Raw genomic sequence first — 15,694 nt, forward strand, 5'->3', positions numbered from 1 at the left:
GCTTACCTGGCTTCTCTTTCTTCCCTGCTTCAGCAGTGTCCACAGCTGCCAAGATGAAAATGAATGCCAGGAAGGCAGCTGCAAATTTTCGACGCGGCTGCACGTACTGTTGGGACTGCATTCTAGTAATAAACAGAAACAGAAGAAAGTGGTGTCAACCTAAGTCAGAGAGGAAGGCTGGTGGAACTCTTTAATGAAGGGTGCCATTTTCCATTTCTGGAATAGATTTTCGGAAGATGTCTATCAGTGCTCTTGGGCAGAGTTCTTTTCTCTCCAACAGCCACTGAAGTAAGTGTTCTTCTGCAATTAGTCAGGTATTCACTGAACAAAAATACAACAGTTCTCCATTTAAGAACTTCACACACAATCACTTGCTACGTATGACTCAAGAATTATGGAAGCAAAAGAATTTTTATGGCATGTTTTTGAATGGACTCCTGCAGTTGATCTTGCTGGTGGGGACACACGGTAATGTCAGTAGCTATGGTCATTCTTTGCAACTCCTGACACTTCCTAGCAACAACCTTGGTGTTGTAGTCCACATGGATAATTTGAATGGACACAGTTAATGGATTATCTGTGCCAGTGTATGGTTTGCCTTTATCTTTAGATGTGTCATAATAACCAACATCTCTGACTTTGTTTCCCATGATCATGATTATTTTATCATCACTGTTCCACCAAAGAGGGAAGCACAAGACAGAAGCTGAACTGGCACACTTTGATTTATATCAAATACATGTGTATGTGTACGCTCACATAAAATCTAAAAATCTTCTCAATTCTAGGATATAAGAAAGAGATTACACTCACTCATAATTTGAAATTATCCACATTTGATATGAATCAAAAATCCCAGAATAACATTAGAAAGACTCCCCTGGAACTTGAAGTCACTCATGACAACTAACTGTCAACACGGTTACCCATGGTCATTAGCTCTGAGGATTTTTTTTTTTTTTCCAGAAGAGTGCTTCACATTCCCTTGAATGTGAACAATAAAACCTCTCTCTCACACACACACACACACACACAGGATTGAGATCATTCTGTTCTATAATTTCTCTCGTTCAAAATCATCTATGAAGTGACATCCTTGTCAGTAAATTTGTCTGCCTTTCTCTGTCATGGGAGTGCCATTCTTTATTAGTTTTTTTTTTTTTTTTCAATTGATGACTTTGGATTCCATGGTATAAATGAAGCCTATTTCATTTACTAATTAAAATGAATATTTTGGTCATTTGGTCCTTTCACTGATTCGTAAGTCCTAACTAGCTACTCACCATCTCCATCACTTTCTAAAATCTAATACCGGATGCTTTGTTAATCCTCCTAATGCTAAATTTTTATAACTATACCTCACTGAAACGTTCCTATTGATTCTGAGACTTTTCCTCTGCCTTTCCTTGGGCATGAATGATATGAGGAGCCGGTCTAGACTTCCTGGCTGGCAAGACTTCTTGGTGTTGACTACCCTGGTGCATTTATACTGCTATACATTATCATATATTTGAATATCATGTAAAATTAGTAGGTATAAAGTGAATCAAAGTGGAGGTCTTCTGTTGTTTTCTTCAAAGAAGTCCGAAAACCTACTCTCAGTGACTAACCGCTTTAGAGGCAGAGAGTTTTGAGTTTTTTTTTTTAAGGATTTATTGATTTATTTGAGAGAGTGAGAGCCTGCATACAAGCGTGCAAGTGGGGGGAGGGGCAGAGGAAGAGAATCTTCAAGCAGACTCCCCTCTGCTGAGCGCAGAGCCCAATGCGGGGCTCAATCTCAGGACCCATGAGATCATGACCTGAGCCAAAACCAAGAGTCAGACGCTCAACTGGCTGAGACTTCCAGGCGCCCTCATTTGAGTTTTCTTAAAGGATAAGTTAACTTTTAAATTCAAAACTTTTAATGTATTTCTTTCCAACTTAGAATTTGCCTTTGCGTTTAACAATTACCTATGAATACCTGAAGCATTTACATTGTGATTTAGAGTCCTTTGAGAATTCAGAAGTTCCCACTGAGAAAGCACAGCTCATGAGTGAACTTTCTGACCACACAATGGGCTGATCCTTGTAATGCCCTTGGAGCCCCTCTGAAGAACCTTGGCCATCTAGGCAGACACAGTTATTAATAGAAAGGTGCTGTCACGGGCTAATTTTAACCTCAGCATCTCTAGTTTTACATTGCTAAGTTCTTACTTTTATATTTATCTTCAAAAAGCTTTCTCGTACTCAAGTTAAATTCACTTATAATTTCAAGGGGAAAAAAAACCTCACCCAGGGCAGAATGTCCTAAGGATACACTTGTTTTGAGTCATGGGATTATTTTACCCATAGTGGGAGCAGACAGGAAGGAAGGAGAGAGAGGAAGTGGATGCAAGTTGGAGAGTTAGAATGGAAACGTGCCCTCTCTGCTTCTGATATTAATTCAGAACAATTCAGAGCCTGAAGAAGGGGATGAACGGTGCCTTTCAGGTTTAGATGCACTAAGGAAAAATGCACCCTAGTCCCTGTGCACAGAAAGTCGCCTGTGTACCATGTGCCATCAGCAGCGGGGTTGAGTCGGAGCCTATCTTTCTCCTCACCTCCTTCTCCCCTTCCTCCTGCTTTGCTTGCTATCCTGCTTGAGCCTGTATTTTGATAGCTTCGATTTTTCTGGCTGGCGAAAATGAACAAAGATTATTTAAGAGAGTAAGGGGTTTTAGGAAAGGGAGGATTAAAATTAGCCCCAAATTCCAGTGTGCCCAAACAATGCCCAATTAGCACGCTGATGCCTCTGTTGCTGTAGTAAATACTTGAGTAATTAGTACTTGTGTAGCTAACAGTTCCCCGACCTGTGGTATATGCATCGCTGATTGTTTATTTGGCCTCAGCATCAAGTAAAGGCAGAAGCTCTCTCTGTAAATAGTTTAACCCTGTCCGCTCTCCAGGGGCGTGCCAGATGAACAGAGGCAAGGACCTTGATCACGGCTCATTTTTTGCACTGAAGGAAATAAAACAGGGGAAGACGACGACTTGCTAAATCAGCCGTTCTTCTGAATCATTTCCTTATCTTCATCTCCTCTTACTGCCATTCTTCGTTTGGCTTGCCTGACAGATTGAATTTCATCGGGTTGAACAGTCAACTGGAAAACTGCCATCGATGGATGGTGGTGTCTGGAAATTCCTGTGGCGTTCATCTCAATCAACTAATAAGTCTAAAGCTCAGAGATTAAAGGAAATTAAGGTTAAAGAAACCAACTGAATGGAAAATCCTCGTCCCTTCCCTGGAGAAAAAGCTGATGAGAAGGAAAAAGAGAGCTCCCCTTCCGTTAGCATTTTAAAAGGCAATCAGCCTCCGGGGTAAACACAAGACAAGGATGCTGGAACAGAAATTGGCCCCTTAGCGATCTGTTTGGAAGGACAAACGTGGGACCCTGAGACAGAAGGCTTGGCTCAAACTTCAGCTCCCCCACCTAATTTGGGGGATGTCCTCAGGCAAATCACAACCATTGGCACTTCTGTTTTGACATCGGCCAAGTGGGAGGGATTGTAACAACTACTTGAGAGGCTTGCTGTGAAAATGAAGATGTAGACATACAGCCAATCCAGAATATGAAGAAACGTATTATTAGTTGCTGAATAAAGTTAATTCACCCTTATACTCGTCTTACTTACTACAAGGAAATACTTCCCTTCAGTTTTTTAAATTGAGGTATATTGACATATAGCATTATATGAGTTTTAGGTGGCCAGCATACCGAGTCAATATTTGTATTACGAAACGGTAATGTTGCTTTTTACTGAGAAATTTCTAACAGGCATCATGCTTTGAACTATCTAATATTATTCAAAAGCAAAAGACAAAACAATGAAACAGAGAAAGAGAGAGAGGGATGATTTGATTGTCAACTAAAGACTTGTTCAGCATTATCAGGGCATAAATTCATTCTGCCCTTTGACTTCTTAGGTTAAAATAAACTCAAGGCCCTTTAACCCCAGTATTTTTCTGGTTCATGGAAGTCAAGAGGTTCCATGTTGAGAATTAGGGAACATGTCAATGCAATTTAATCTGTATGAAATGGGGGGAAACAAATCTCACTTTGCAACGGTACTTTATGCCCTCTGGTTGGAAAAACCATTCCAATCCCCTCTTTCTGTTTTAAATACCTAGGCCAGGGCCCCAGCCCATCGTAGCTGCTCAGTAAACCTTTTGCTAGTGAAAAATACCACCAAAACATGATATCAAACAGAGGAATTAATATGCATGCTCAACTGATTTCTCCATCCTTTGTCTAAGCCAGGGGATATGAAATTTACTGAAGAAGTTGGGCTGGAGACCACAGCCAGAATCTAAAGCAGAGTCATACGTAATCAGTGTATATACCTAGTTACATACTCAGAGTCATCAGTGAATGATGTGTAATGTTTCTGTATCATGTATTACACATCACTAGGCCTTTCTAGGCTTTTTGTGATCTATTTGCCCAAACTCCTGGGAGTTTTTTTTTTTTTTACCTTTTTTATTGTAAAACAAAACACGAGGTATAGAAAACCACACAAAGCAAACATATAACTTAGTGAATTATAAGATAAATTTCCCACTCATATCCAAAGGCTTTACCATGTTCCCCATCCCCATTATAGCCCTGTACCTCCAATACTAATAGGCAGTAATTACTTCTTTGCACTTCTTGAGGCTTTGATTCGAGTGAGCTTCCTTAGACACGTCTAATTTTAAAAACTGATGTCTTTTATTTTTTTTAAACATTTTTTTTAAGATTTTATTTATTTATTTGAGAGAGAGAGAGAATGAGAGATAGACAGCAGAGGGAAGAGGGTCAGAAGGAGAAGCAGACTCCCCACTGAGCAGGGAGCCCGATGCGGGACTCGATCCTGGGACTCCAGGATCATGACCTGAGCCGAAGGCAGTCGCTTAACCAACTGAGCCACCCAGGCGCCCAAAACTGATGTCTTTTAAATTGCTTTTATGACGTAGGATTATCCTTCAGCCCCCCTTTTTCTTCCCTTTTCTTGCTTTTCACTTTTTACAAGAACCAGGCCATTTAATCAGCAGTATCCCACATTCTGAATTTTGATGATTGCAAATTCACGATGAATTTCAACATTCCTTTGTTCAGCTGCAAATTGGCAGCTGGACGCAGAGGCTTAATCGGACTCAGGTGTTACCCCTTTGGTGCGACTCTAAGTGGCACTGTGCTGTTTCACCAGGAGCTGCAAAATATTTGTGTTTGGCTCTTCTGTGATGGTAACAGCAATGGGTACTCTACTCAGTGATCACTGGTGGGCTAGTATGGACTGAATATTTGCATCCCCCCAAAACTAGTAAGTTGAAGCTCTACCGCTCCTCACCCAAAGGTGGGGCCTTTGGGAGGGAATTAGGATCCAATGAGGTCATGAGGATAGAGCCCTCATGAATGGGATGTGTGCCCTTATCAGAGTCCTAGGAGAGTTTCCTTCCTGTCTCTACTCTCTGTGTGAGGTTACAATGAAAAGCTGGCAGTCTGTGACCCAGAACCCAACGATCCTGGCACCCTGATCTTGGATTTGCAGCTTCCAGAGCTGTGAGAAATAATAATAAAAATAATGAAAAAAAAAATCTATCCTGAGTGTTGCTTTAAACCTTGTCTTTAGGTTGTAGTTTTGTTATCTGTCAAGCTGCCCCATCTGTATTTGTGTGAGGATTCAAGAAGGTTCCAAAAATATCCTGATACCTCCTTCCTCCCCACATTAGCACATTATTTCATTAAACATCTTTGGGACACCTACCTTATGCCAGCCATTGAGCTACATTCTCAGGATACAACAATGACCAGTGATAAGTTTTTGGTTGTTCTCACGAAGCTTGCACTCCAATAAAGTTTATACTGTCAAATAGCCAATTATGGTTCACTATATTCTGATAAGAACTACAAAATGTCATGAAGTATAAGGGAAGGACAACTATTCTGCATTTCTCTTTCTTGAAGGTAAACCAAAGACAGGGATTCAGTTGAGGCCAAAGATTTAATTTCCTTTAAGTTCCCCATAAAGCAAACAAAACCACTGATGGTCAGAAATTCTGTTACAGAGCATCAACTATTAATCACGTTCTAGATGATTGCAGTCATAGAATTAAATGTCTATGTTCTTTTATCACAAGTAACTTTAATTTAGAATGAGGGAGATCAGTCAGCTCATATTAGTCAGGAAGATATTCGTTTAGTTAACAAGCATTTATTTATGTGCAAGGACCTGTTTTAAGTACTTTATAAATATTGACTTATGTTAATATTAACTAATACTTGGAATGTCACAAATGGTGTATCCATTTACTCAATTATTCAAAAACTCTCTGTATGTAAGAGTTGCATCCTTCATAGCGTAAGTTGGTCTAGGCAGTGGTGACAAGGAGTTGAGGAACATGGACCAGAGTATTGACCCCGTGGGGCTTACACTTAGTGGGCAAAGTCAGAAGATAACACATAAGCAAACAGGCAAGTAAATAAGATAATTTCTGACTGTGGTAAATTTTATGAATAAAATAAAAAGGTGATGTGATAAACTGAGTCGAAGAGGACTAGTTAGGTAGGGTGGTTACAGATGACTGAGAAAGAGCCAGAAGAATATGGTATCTCTTACTGATAAATATTTTGCATCAAGGCCCCTAGTTATCATTTTCACTACTCATTATTGTCTTCTGAGATGGAACAGTCTTAACAGCTTTTATAATTCTTCTGGAATTCAATAATCAGTCATCTGATCCTCTTGACAGACCTTGTTCTCCCCACTCTGCTGCAGTCTCTGGGTCCACTTATGGTTTGACCAACAATCAACCATTTCTCACTCCTGCTGACTTACTAGTAAGCAGCCCAGTCTAAACCTGAAATCTTACCAGCTTATAATCTGTATGAATATCTAATCTCATATTTCAAAGAATAAAACCAACCAAATCATTGTTTTAAGACATGTTTACCTTTCCCAAGAAAAATAATGATCACTGTTTATTTAATTTAAACATGATATTCCAGAGTGTTCTTTCCTCCCGTTTTCTGACTCGGTAATATAGCAGGAAACCCATTTTGACTAAAACCATGTAGCCTTCTCACGTATGACCCTTATTAATCTTTACAGGGATGTGTAGGTGTCTTGAAAATGGGTTTCTACTTCAAATTCAACTCTAAATACACAAAAACATTCAGGGATGAGAAAGGAAAAAAAATCAGTAAACTGAAGCAAGTATTCAATGGAAATCCATTTGGTTACCCTTCATGATATGACAAGTGATGTGAAGGTATGCTTATTCAACTATTTTTTGGAGCCACATATTTTTTGGAGCCGCAGAGTTCAAAAGCGACTTGGGTTAGTTGTATTATTCCTTCGCTGCTTTCATTTGTTATAATCAAGAGTAACTGGAGATCGACTTTTAGAATTTTAGGAGATTCTAGTTTCCTCTCAATCCTTTTCGTATGCGTCTGGGGCAATCTGATACAGAGGAATAAGTTAAGGGTTTTGTAGTAAGTCAGCCCTCAGTTAGAATCCCAGCTCTGGGGTGCCTGGGTGGCTCAGTTGGTTAAGCGACTGCCTTCAGCTCAGGTCATGATCCTGGGGTCCCGGGATCGAGTCCCGCATCAGGCTCCCTGCTCAGCAGGGAGTCTGCTTCTCCCTCTGACCTTCCTCCATCTCATGCTCTCTCTCTACCATTCTCTCTCTCTCTCTCAATAAATAAATAAAAATCTTTAAAAAAAAAAAAAAAAGAATCCCAGCTCTGGCCAGGTAATGAAGCCCTACATTTAATTTCTCTGGAACTTATTTTCTTCAGCTGGAGGCATGCCTGTGAAGTCTGTCCCACCGTGTTCTGAGGTGAGAGAGGAGGCATGAAAAGTTAGCACTGCACTACCTGGCACATGGCAGACCCACCGTGCCTTCTGTCAGGAGGCTTTCTTAACTTCTGTTGCAGCCCCCTTTCCCCTTCATCCTTAACGGTATTGGCGTTTTGGGTGGGATTTTCCTAGAAGAGAAGGTAAACCACTGAATTTCCACTGGGCAAAAATGGCAATCCAATTCTCCTCAGAGCTGACTGTACTACCTCGTAATTCACCTTCTAGCACGAAGTGGCCTTTCTTGCTTCCTTCTGATCTATACTCCCGTAAAGCCAAGGTGTAGACAGAATATCTAGGACATTTGCAAGTCTCTCCTTTTCACAGGAATTCCTTTCACCCGTGCTCTCCCTTCTGCACCCAATGCATGTGTCTTTAGCCGGAAAGACTTCTAACTCTCTAAACTCAAAAACACTGTTTCAGTCAACTGATCCTTTGCTCCTGCCATCCCGTACAACTAGAAGTTCTTTCCCACATCTCTCTACCCAGCAAACTCTTATCACCTCCCAAGGTTTGCCATAAGAGATTTCACCTTCAATGAAGCCTTTGTCAAGGCAACATTGTCCTCTTTACCTTGGGAGCTCACTGTGCCATGTCCGATCCATAGGCTCTGCTCACTCGCAAACCCCGAACGTCGGAGTGGCATATTACTGACTCTATAAACCGAAGCATACAAAACTGAAAAATATCATGAGCCCACTACACCATTATATTTAGTAACCATCACTTTGCAAGGCCCCTCTGACTTTTCTTTTGTTACCATCAGTAGCAATTGACTCCCTCTTACAATTATTCCTTTCTTAAAAAACAAAACAAAAAGATACATTCTAATTGTAATGCACAAAGCACGGAGAGAATAAAAAAAACTGTAGTCACTGAGCAGTCAATGGAGTCTCCTCAGGTTCCTCACTAGCTAGTTGACTCGCTCCCACACACCAGCCAGGAAGTAAATGCTCGTCTTTGGAAAACTGCCAATGATACAAGCCATGACCCTTCTGAGGTCCTATTAGAATGACTGACATTTAGAATATCCTCTAACGCTGAAGTTCTATCAAAAGCCTTAACATCAGGGGTGCCTAGGTGGCTCAGTCAGTTTAAGCGTCCGATTCTTGCTCTCAGGGTGGTGAGTTCAAGCCCAGCATCGGGCTCCACGCTGGGCGTCGAGCCTACTTAAAAAAAAAAGGCCTTAACATCTAGTATAACTTTCGGTGTGCGCATGTGTGATTGAGACTGTGTTTGTGTATTTGTGTATATAATTGTGTGTGTACACAAACTGTATGCATTTTCCTCCAGGAATCCATAGACCTTTTAAGGGATAGGACACTATCTTTTCCTTATGCTCATTTATAACGTTTAGAACAGTGTTTGACACAGAGATGTCACTGATATATTTGTTAAATGAATGAAGAGAATCACATAAATAAGAGAAAAAAATAGCCCGGTGTCCAGTAGGATAACTCACGCCACTGCCCAAAATGGCACCAATTTCACACATGGATGTTCCCTCACCTGGCTTTACATTTTCCTTGGCACAAATCCATGTTGGATGTATTACGTCTTTATTTGTGTTTGCTAATTGTCTTCTCTCCCAAGACAGCAGACCTCTGGAGAAGAGCAGTAGGTTCTGGCCACTGAGATCATACTAAGGCTGGGGTGGGGAAACACACAGAAATGTAAAGACATCCCAGCGGATGTGCTGAGCACCGGGTGTTATCTAGGTGCAATAGTAACAAAAACACATTTGAATTCATGTGTTCCTTGAACAGCTCAAGACCCTTGATTTTGGAGTAGTTTATTATTCTTTAGTTAAGTCAGCTTTCTCCACCTTGCTTGTGAAATGCGGAGTATTCATTAGAGGTAGTTGACTTCTAAAGTTACAAAGACAAAGGCCCAGCTAGACAAATACACCATTGTAAATTTATCTTTCCACATTATACCTGTACTTAATAACGGTGATTTCTTCTGTCTCCTATATTTGAGAGAGATTTGTTTCCACGGGGGGGGATTTAGTGTTTTTTTGTTGTTGTTTTTTAAGTATTTATTCATTTGAGAGAGAAAGAGAGAGCACGAGCAGGGAGCAGGAGGGAGGGGAGAAGCAGGCTCCCCACTGAGCAGGGAGCCCAACATGGGGCCAATCCCAGGACCCTGGGATCAGGACCTGAGCTGCTGGCAGAAGCTTCAGCGACTGAGCCACCCAGGCACCCTGGGAATTAAGTGTTTTAATTTTATTTTTCCTTACTTATATGTTCCCTTTATTTTCAGTAACTTTTCTTCAAGTCTAAAATCATCATATTGATTTATTCTCAAATGGTTTGATCATTGCCTCAGATTCCTAAAGTCTCACATAAATAGGCATTATGTCTATAATGAAAGCTATTACTAAATCAGCCCTTCATTTGGGCCTTGTCAAGCTGTCTTATTTAAATACTAAGCCTTGAAAAGAATGTGTCCCAAGCACATGCATGCATAACTTCAGGTGTACTCTGCTCACAGCACAGAACTAAATTCAACAGCGTTCCACCTTTGATTTTAACTAAGTGCATATCAATTAGATTGCTAAAGTAGGGCATTCATTTAATTTTGCATAACTCAATGCCTCAAATACAGGGAACTTTCAGGCCAAAATATTTTTATGGCGTGGTGGCACCTGCTGAAGAAGTGTGCTATTTTAGGACATTTTTGTTAGATATCTATTTGCCAATTTTTTAGAGCACCTGCTAAGGGCCGGGTCTCTGATGGGCATGGGAATATGAGAAACGAACATGATATAGCCCTTCCTCAAAACAGTTCTAACTGGGAGAAAAGAGAGATAAACAAGCATGATGATTCACTGTGGTAAATAATGTGGAAAAATTATACACACAGTGCTATCTGAGGGCATAGGCCCAAGTAATAATTTTGCTTAGCAAGTTTGAATGAGGTAGAGGGTTGGAGCATTTTTGTCTGTTTTTTGAAAAAAAAAAATAGTTGAAGCCTTCTAAGAAAGGAGGCAAAGAAGGGAACTTCAGGCAGAAGAAACCACATAAGCAAATGTGTGAAGATGTTTGTAATATCTGCAGGGGTGAAAAGTGATTAGAATATAGAGTATATGGTAGCAGGTAGCAATGGATGGACCTCAAGAGGAGGGAGGGACAGGAAATGAGTACATCCTGGGAGCTGTGAGAGAGGAATATAAACAGAGTCACTCAGTAGTCTGGAGAAGAGAAGCAAGGGAAGATCACAGAGTGAGGAAAGGCTGCTTGTTGTACAAACATGGCTGAAACTGTAGGTCACTGCCAAGGGATCAACCGCCACACTCAACAGTCCATCCAGATACTCTTTATGTGATCATTCTTTGGCTGTGTTTTTTTGTTGTTGTTGTTGATCAATTTCTAGATGTTTTAGGGACTTCATTTTGGGAGGTTTATTACAAAGGTACTATAATTGGGAGTCAAGAATAAGATCTAAGACTCAAAAACCACACACACACACACACACACACACACACACACACACACACACACACACACACACACACCTCCTTCTGATTTTCTTTAGGAAAACAAAGCTGGGCTAAAGCAGTGATTTTTTAGAGCACTGGGGCTTCCACAGAGAGGCATCAAAGGCTGGTGCAAGGCGTTAAGGGCATCCTGAGCAGGTCTGCTGAAGCCTCCCACATCCCTCACATTTATCTCTGCTTTGGCTAGAGCAGCTCTTCTTTCACGACTTTCCTCACTGGTTTCCTTGTAAGTTTCGTTAGTCAAAAATAAAAAATGAATTTAATCATCACCTGTCTAGCCAATCTCATGTCTACACTGGAGGGGATATGCCAATAATACAAAACTATTTGTTTAACAAAAAGAACTGAACAGATGTCTCAAGTATGGTGATGGAAATATTAAATATATTCTGAGTATTCAAAATACCTTGCTTGTGGTATTAAGAGGAATTTATGTAATTCCTGTATGTAAAAATAGAAATTTTACAAGTGTATGTTCCAACTATTCCATACTTTACAAGAATTTGACAGGATTTTATCCTCTTATCAAAGATCAAACACACAGTCTAACAAGTATGATCATAATTATGAGGATAATATAAGAGGAAAGTCATATGGCAATAAAAATTTTGTTTTAATACTATGGAAAGAGAAGAGGCTTTGGAGTCAGCAAGATTTCCTCCACATTGACTCCGTTGTTTATTATATCAGTGATCTGGACAAAGTAGTCAATCTTTTACACTCAATATCCTCCTTTATGGAAACTTACTATGTAGGCTTACGATCTGTTTGAAGATTACAATGAGATAACGGATATGACAGGCACCTTAGGTTCTCCATCAGTGGTAGCTCCAGTGGTTCTTAGAGGAAGATAGTGGGAGTGGAAGAGAGTGTATCTTTGTGAAAGGATACCAGGAACAGCTTAATAAACAGGATGGCAATATGATCTTTTAAGGTGGTTTGGATTCTGATAAGTAAATCTGGAACAAGAGTATTCCAGTGAGAGAAACAGAATTAGCTAAAGTTTTAGGTGGGAAATCAAGAGACCAATTTCAGTAAATAGTTCAATTTACAAGCTATAGTTTACTGTAGTTTTGTAGTAAAAAGAAGAAAGTGTAGTGTAGATAAGCCAGAGTCACAGCAGGCAGAGGTCTGAAAGCCTAATTATTAGTAGTAAATATTTAGTGACCACCTATTACATGCAAGATAATAGGCTATGTTATAAGGGAGATGCAGATGTGAATTATACCTGATCTCATGAACCCTACAAGATTATTAACTCATTATAGAGACCAACGCAATAAAAGTATAGACCATATTTTGTGTGAGATACAAAAATGCTATAGCTAAAAGCAAATGTGTTTATGATAAAAGAAGAATGTCTAATGTTCTTCCAAAATCTCTTCTGAAATAGTTAAAAGGACACTTCTCAATTTGGGGCTGTAAAAATCAAAAGAAAGTCATCTGTATTGATGAACTGAGTTAATTTCTCAATAGTATTAACAAGTCATATAAACAAACGTCCCATGTTGCCTGAAAACATACTCATTCAGCCTAGCTCAGCAAAGCAAACACAAGTTCTTGACCTTGATCTGAGCAGTGGTTTCATGGGCACACACATATGCAGAGATTTATTGCAGCTTTCATGTTACTTTAAAAAAAAAAAAGAGAGTATAAAGTCTCCTTAGGTTAAATAAAAAAGCAATATCCACAAAGCAATCAAAGACAGTTCATTCCAACCTTACACAACTCTCCCAGAGAATAAGAAAAATAAAGAATATTCATTAACTGATATTATGTGGCCATATAACCTTCACGTCAAGACCAGACCAGGAAAATGAGGAAGTAAAAGAGCAGGCCCTTCTTATGAACAGAAATGAAAAAATTCCAAAACAATGTACCGCCAAAATCAACCAGGAATTATCATGCTGGGTTTGTTCCCAAAAATGCAAGGTGGGTTTAACAGTCAAAAATCAAGCAACATGATGCCACATAAGAGATTTAGAAGAAAAAAAAAAAGTATAAAGATCAAGATCACTACAGTGTTTTCATACTCTTCTCAGTGGGTCAGCACAGCTTTATTAACCACTGAGTTCAGATGGGATCTCTAAGACCTGTTTATTTGTCCACATGAAGTGACTCAATTAAAAACATAATGAACAAAATAGCATGCAGATTTTCATATTCACTAATATACCACTAAACGAATGAAGATTATCCAACAATACTGTGTATTTTGGGGAGGTAAAGAATAAATATCGTATGGCTGTGTGAGGCAGAGAATTCTCAGGGCAGCACTTAGCACCAACTCAGAGAAGAAGCTCTTCTACATTTGCCAAAAGTCAAACACCTAATGAAAGTGCCCCACCTGGGAAGTGAGACTTTTGAAGAGGGACCTAAATTTGTTGATCAGTCTGTCACAGACTATTAAATCCGTACCAGAAAAGGAACTGATTATTACTTTTGACTGCAAAGAATTTACGGAAAATCTTTATCCAGTAAATCTTAATTGTATCTCAAAGGCTGTACCGGGTTTCTCAACTCAAGAACCTAGAACTACACAAGAGCCTGCAAGAAGCAGGATTCTATTCACAATTCAATGGAATTACCCCAAAAAGCTACCAGGACTCACAAGTGAGTTCAGTAATATTGCAGGATACCAGATCAATATACAAATACCAATTATATAACTAAATATTTGCAAAATATGTATCTACCAAAGGAAGTTTATCTAGACTATACAAAAAACATTTACAACTCAGTAACGATAAGAAAATCCAATAAAAATATGGGCAAAAGAATTGAACACTTTCCAAAGAAGATATACAAATGGCAAATAACCACATGAAAGATGTTCAATGTTACTGGGAAAACTTCCATGTGATACTCCTACACACTCCCTCAAGTGACTTAAAGACTGACCAATAGCAAGTGTTGGAAAATGTTGAGTAACTTTAACTCTCTTAATCTTCTGGTTGCAAGCACTTTGGAAGTCATTTTGGCAGTTTCTTAAGAATTGAAACATATACCTACCATACAAACCAACGACTCTACTAATCGGGCATTCTCCCAAGAGACATGAAAACTTAGGGCTACACAAAGACTTATACACAAATATTCACAGAAGCTTACTTTATTTATAATAGCCAAATTGAAAACAACCCAAATGTCCATCAACAAGTAAACTGGTAAATAAACTGCAGCATACCCATGTTATCCTACTAAGCATAAACAAAAAATAATTGATACATGCAACATGTATGAATTTCAAAATTGTGCTGAGTAAAGGAAGTTATTCAAAAAAATAATGTGTACTGTACAATTCTATTTTCATAAAATTCTAGAAAATGCAAATTTATATAGTGACAAAAAAACAGATCATTACTTAGATATGGAATCTGGGGGCATTGGGAAGACCATGAGAAAAAGATTACAAAGAGGCATCAGGAAATTTTTGGAAGTGATGGGCATATTAATTATCCTGATTGTGATAATTTTGCAAGTATATACATAAATCAGAAGTCATCAAATGAATAGATTAAATGTGCAATTTGTGATATATCAGTTAAATTCAATAAAACTTTAAAAACTGCACATGCCAAAGAATTGTGAAATAGGGCATAATTAAGAGAAACTGCAGTCAACAGAAATAGATTCCAAGGGGCACCTGGGGGCTCAGTTGGTTAAGCATCTGACTCTTGATTTCGACTCAGGTCATTCTCTTGGGGTCATGAGATTGGGCCCCGCATTAGGCTCTGTGCTCAGTGGGGAGTTTGCTTGGGATTCTTTCCCTCTCCCTCTCCGTCTGCCCCTCCCCCTGCTCACACTCTTTCTTTCTCTCTCTCTCAAATAAATCTTAAAAAAAAAAATAGATTCCAAGATGACATAATGTTGGAATTAACTGAGAAGAGCACTGTAGATATATTGTCAATGGTTCCATGAGTAGAAACACAATAATGAGGAATCTTAGCAGAAAAAAGAAAACTGTAAAAAAGGATCAAATGGACATTACAGAACTGAAAAAATACATATGCAATGTTTGCTGGATGGGTTAATGAAAGATTAGATACAGAAGAGAGATTCACTGAACTTGAAAATAGATCAATAGAAATGATCTGAACTCAAAACTTGAGGTATAAAAAAAAAATTAGTGCTTCAGCATCCTGAGAGGCAGCATTAAACAAACAGTCTACCATGCTCCAGGGAAGGAGCCCCAGAAGTAGAGAAGAGAAAGAATGTGGCACCACAAGTATTTGAAGAAATAATCACTGAAAGCTTCTATAGTTTGATTAAAACATCAACCCAGAGAACTAAGAAGCTCAGCAAACCCCAAGCATGATAAATATAAATATACCTCACATAG

General features: G+C 39.2%; 1 protein-coding gene across 2 annotated transcripts in view; it reads right to left on the minus strand.

Annotated features, from left to right (window-relative positions):
• Positions 1-15,694, minus strand: part of PTN (pleiotrophin) — a 97,351-nt gene that overhangs the window by 22,194 nt on the left and 59,463 nt on the right. For both annotated transcript variants that reach the window (XM_027573984.2, XM_027573983.2), the window contains exon 2: positions 7-122. In XM_027573984.2, coding sequence (XP_027429785.1) covers positions 7-121 — 115 coding nt within the window. In that variant the 5' untranslated portion in view covers position 122. The remainder of the gene's footprint in view (positions 1-6; positions 123-15,694) is intronic.

Source organism: Zalophus californianus, chromosome 12, assembly GCF_009762305.2.
Source record: "Zalophus californianus isolate mZalCal1 chromosome 12, mZalCal1.pri.v2, whole genome shotgun sequence".
Taxonomy (NCBI): Eukaryota; Metazoa; Chordata; class Mammalia; order Carnivora; family Otariidae; genus Zalophus; species Zalophus californianus.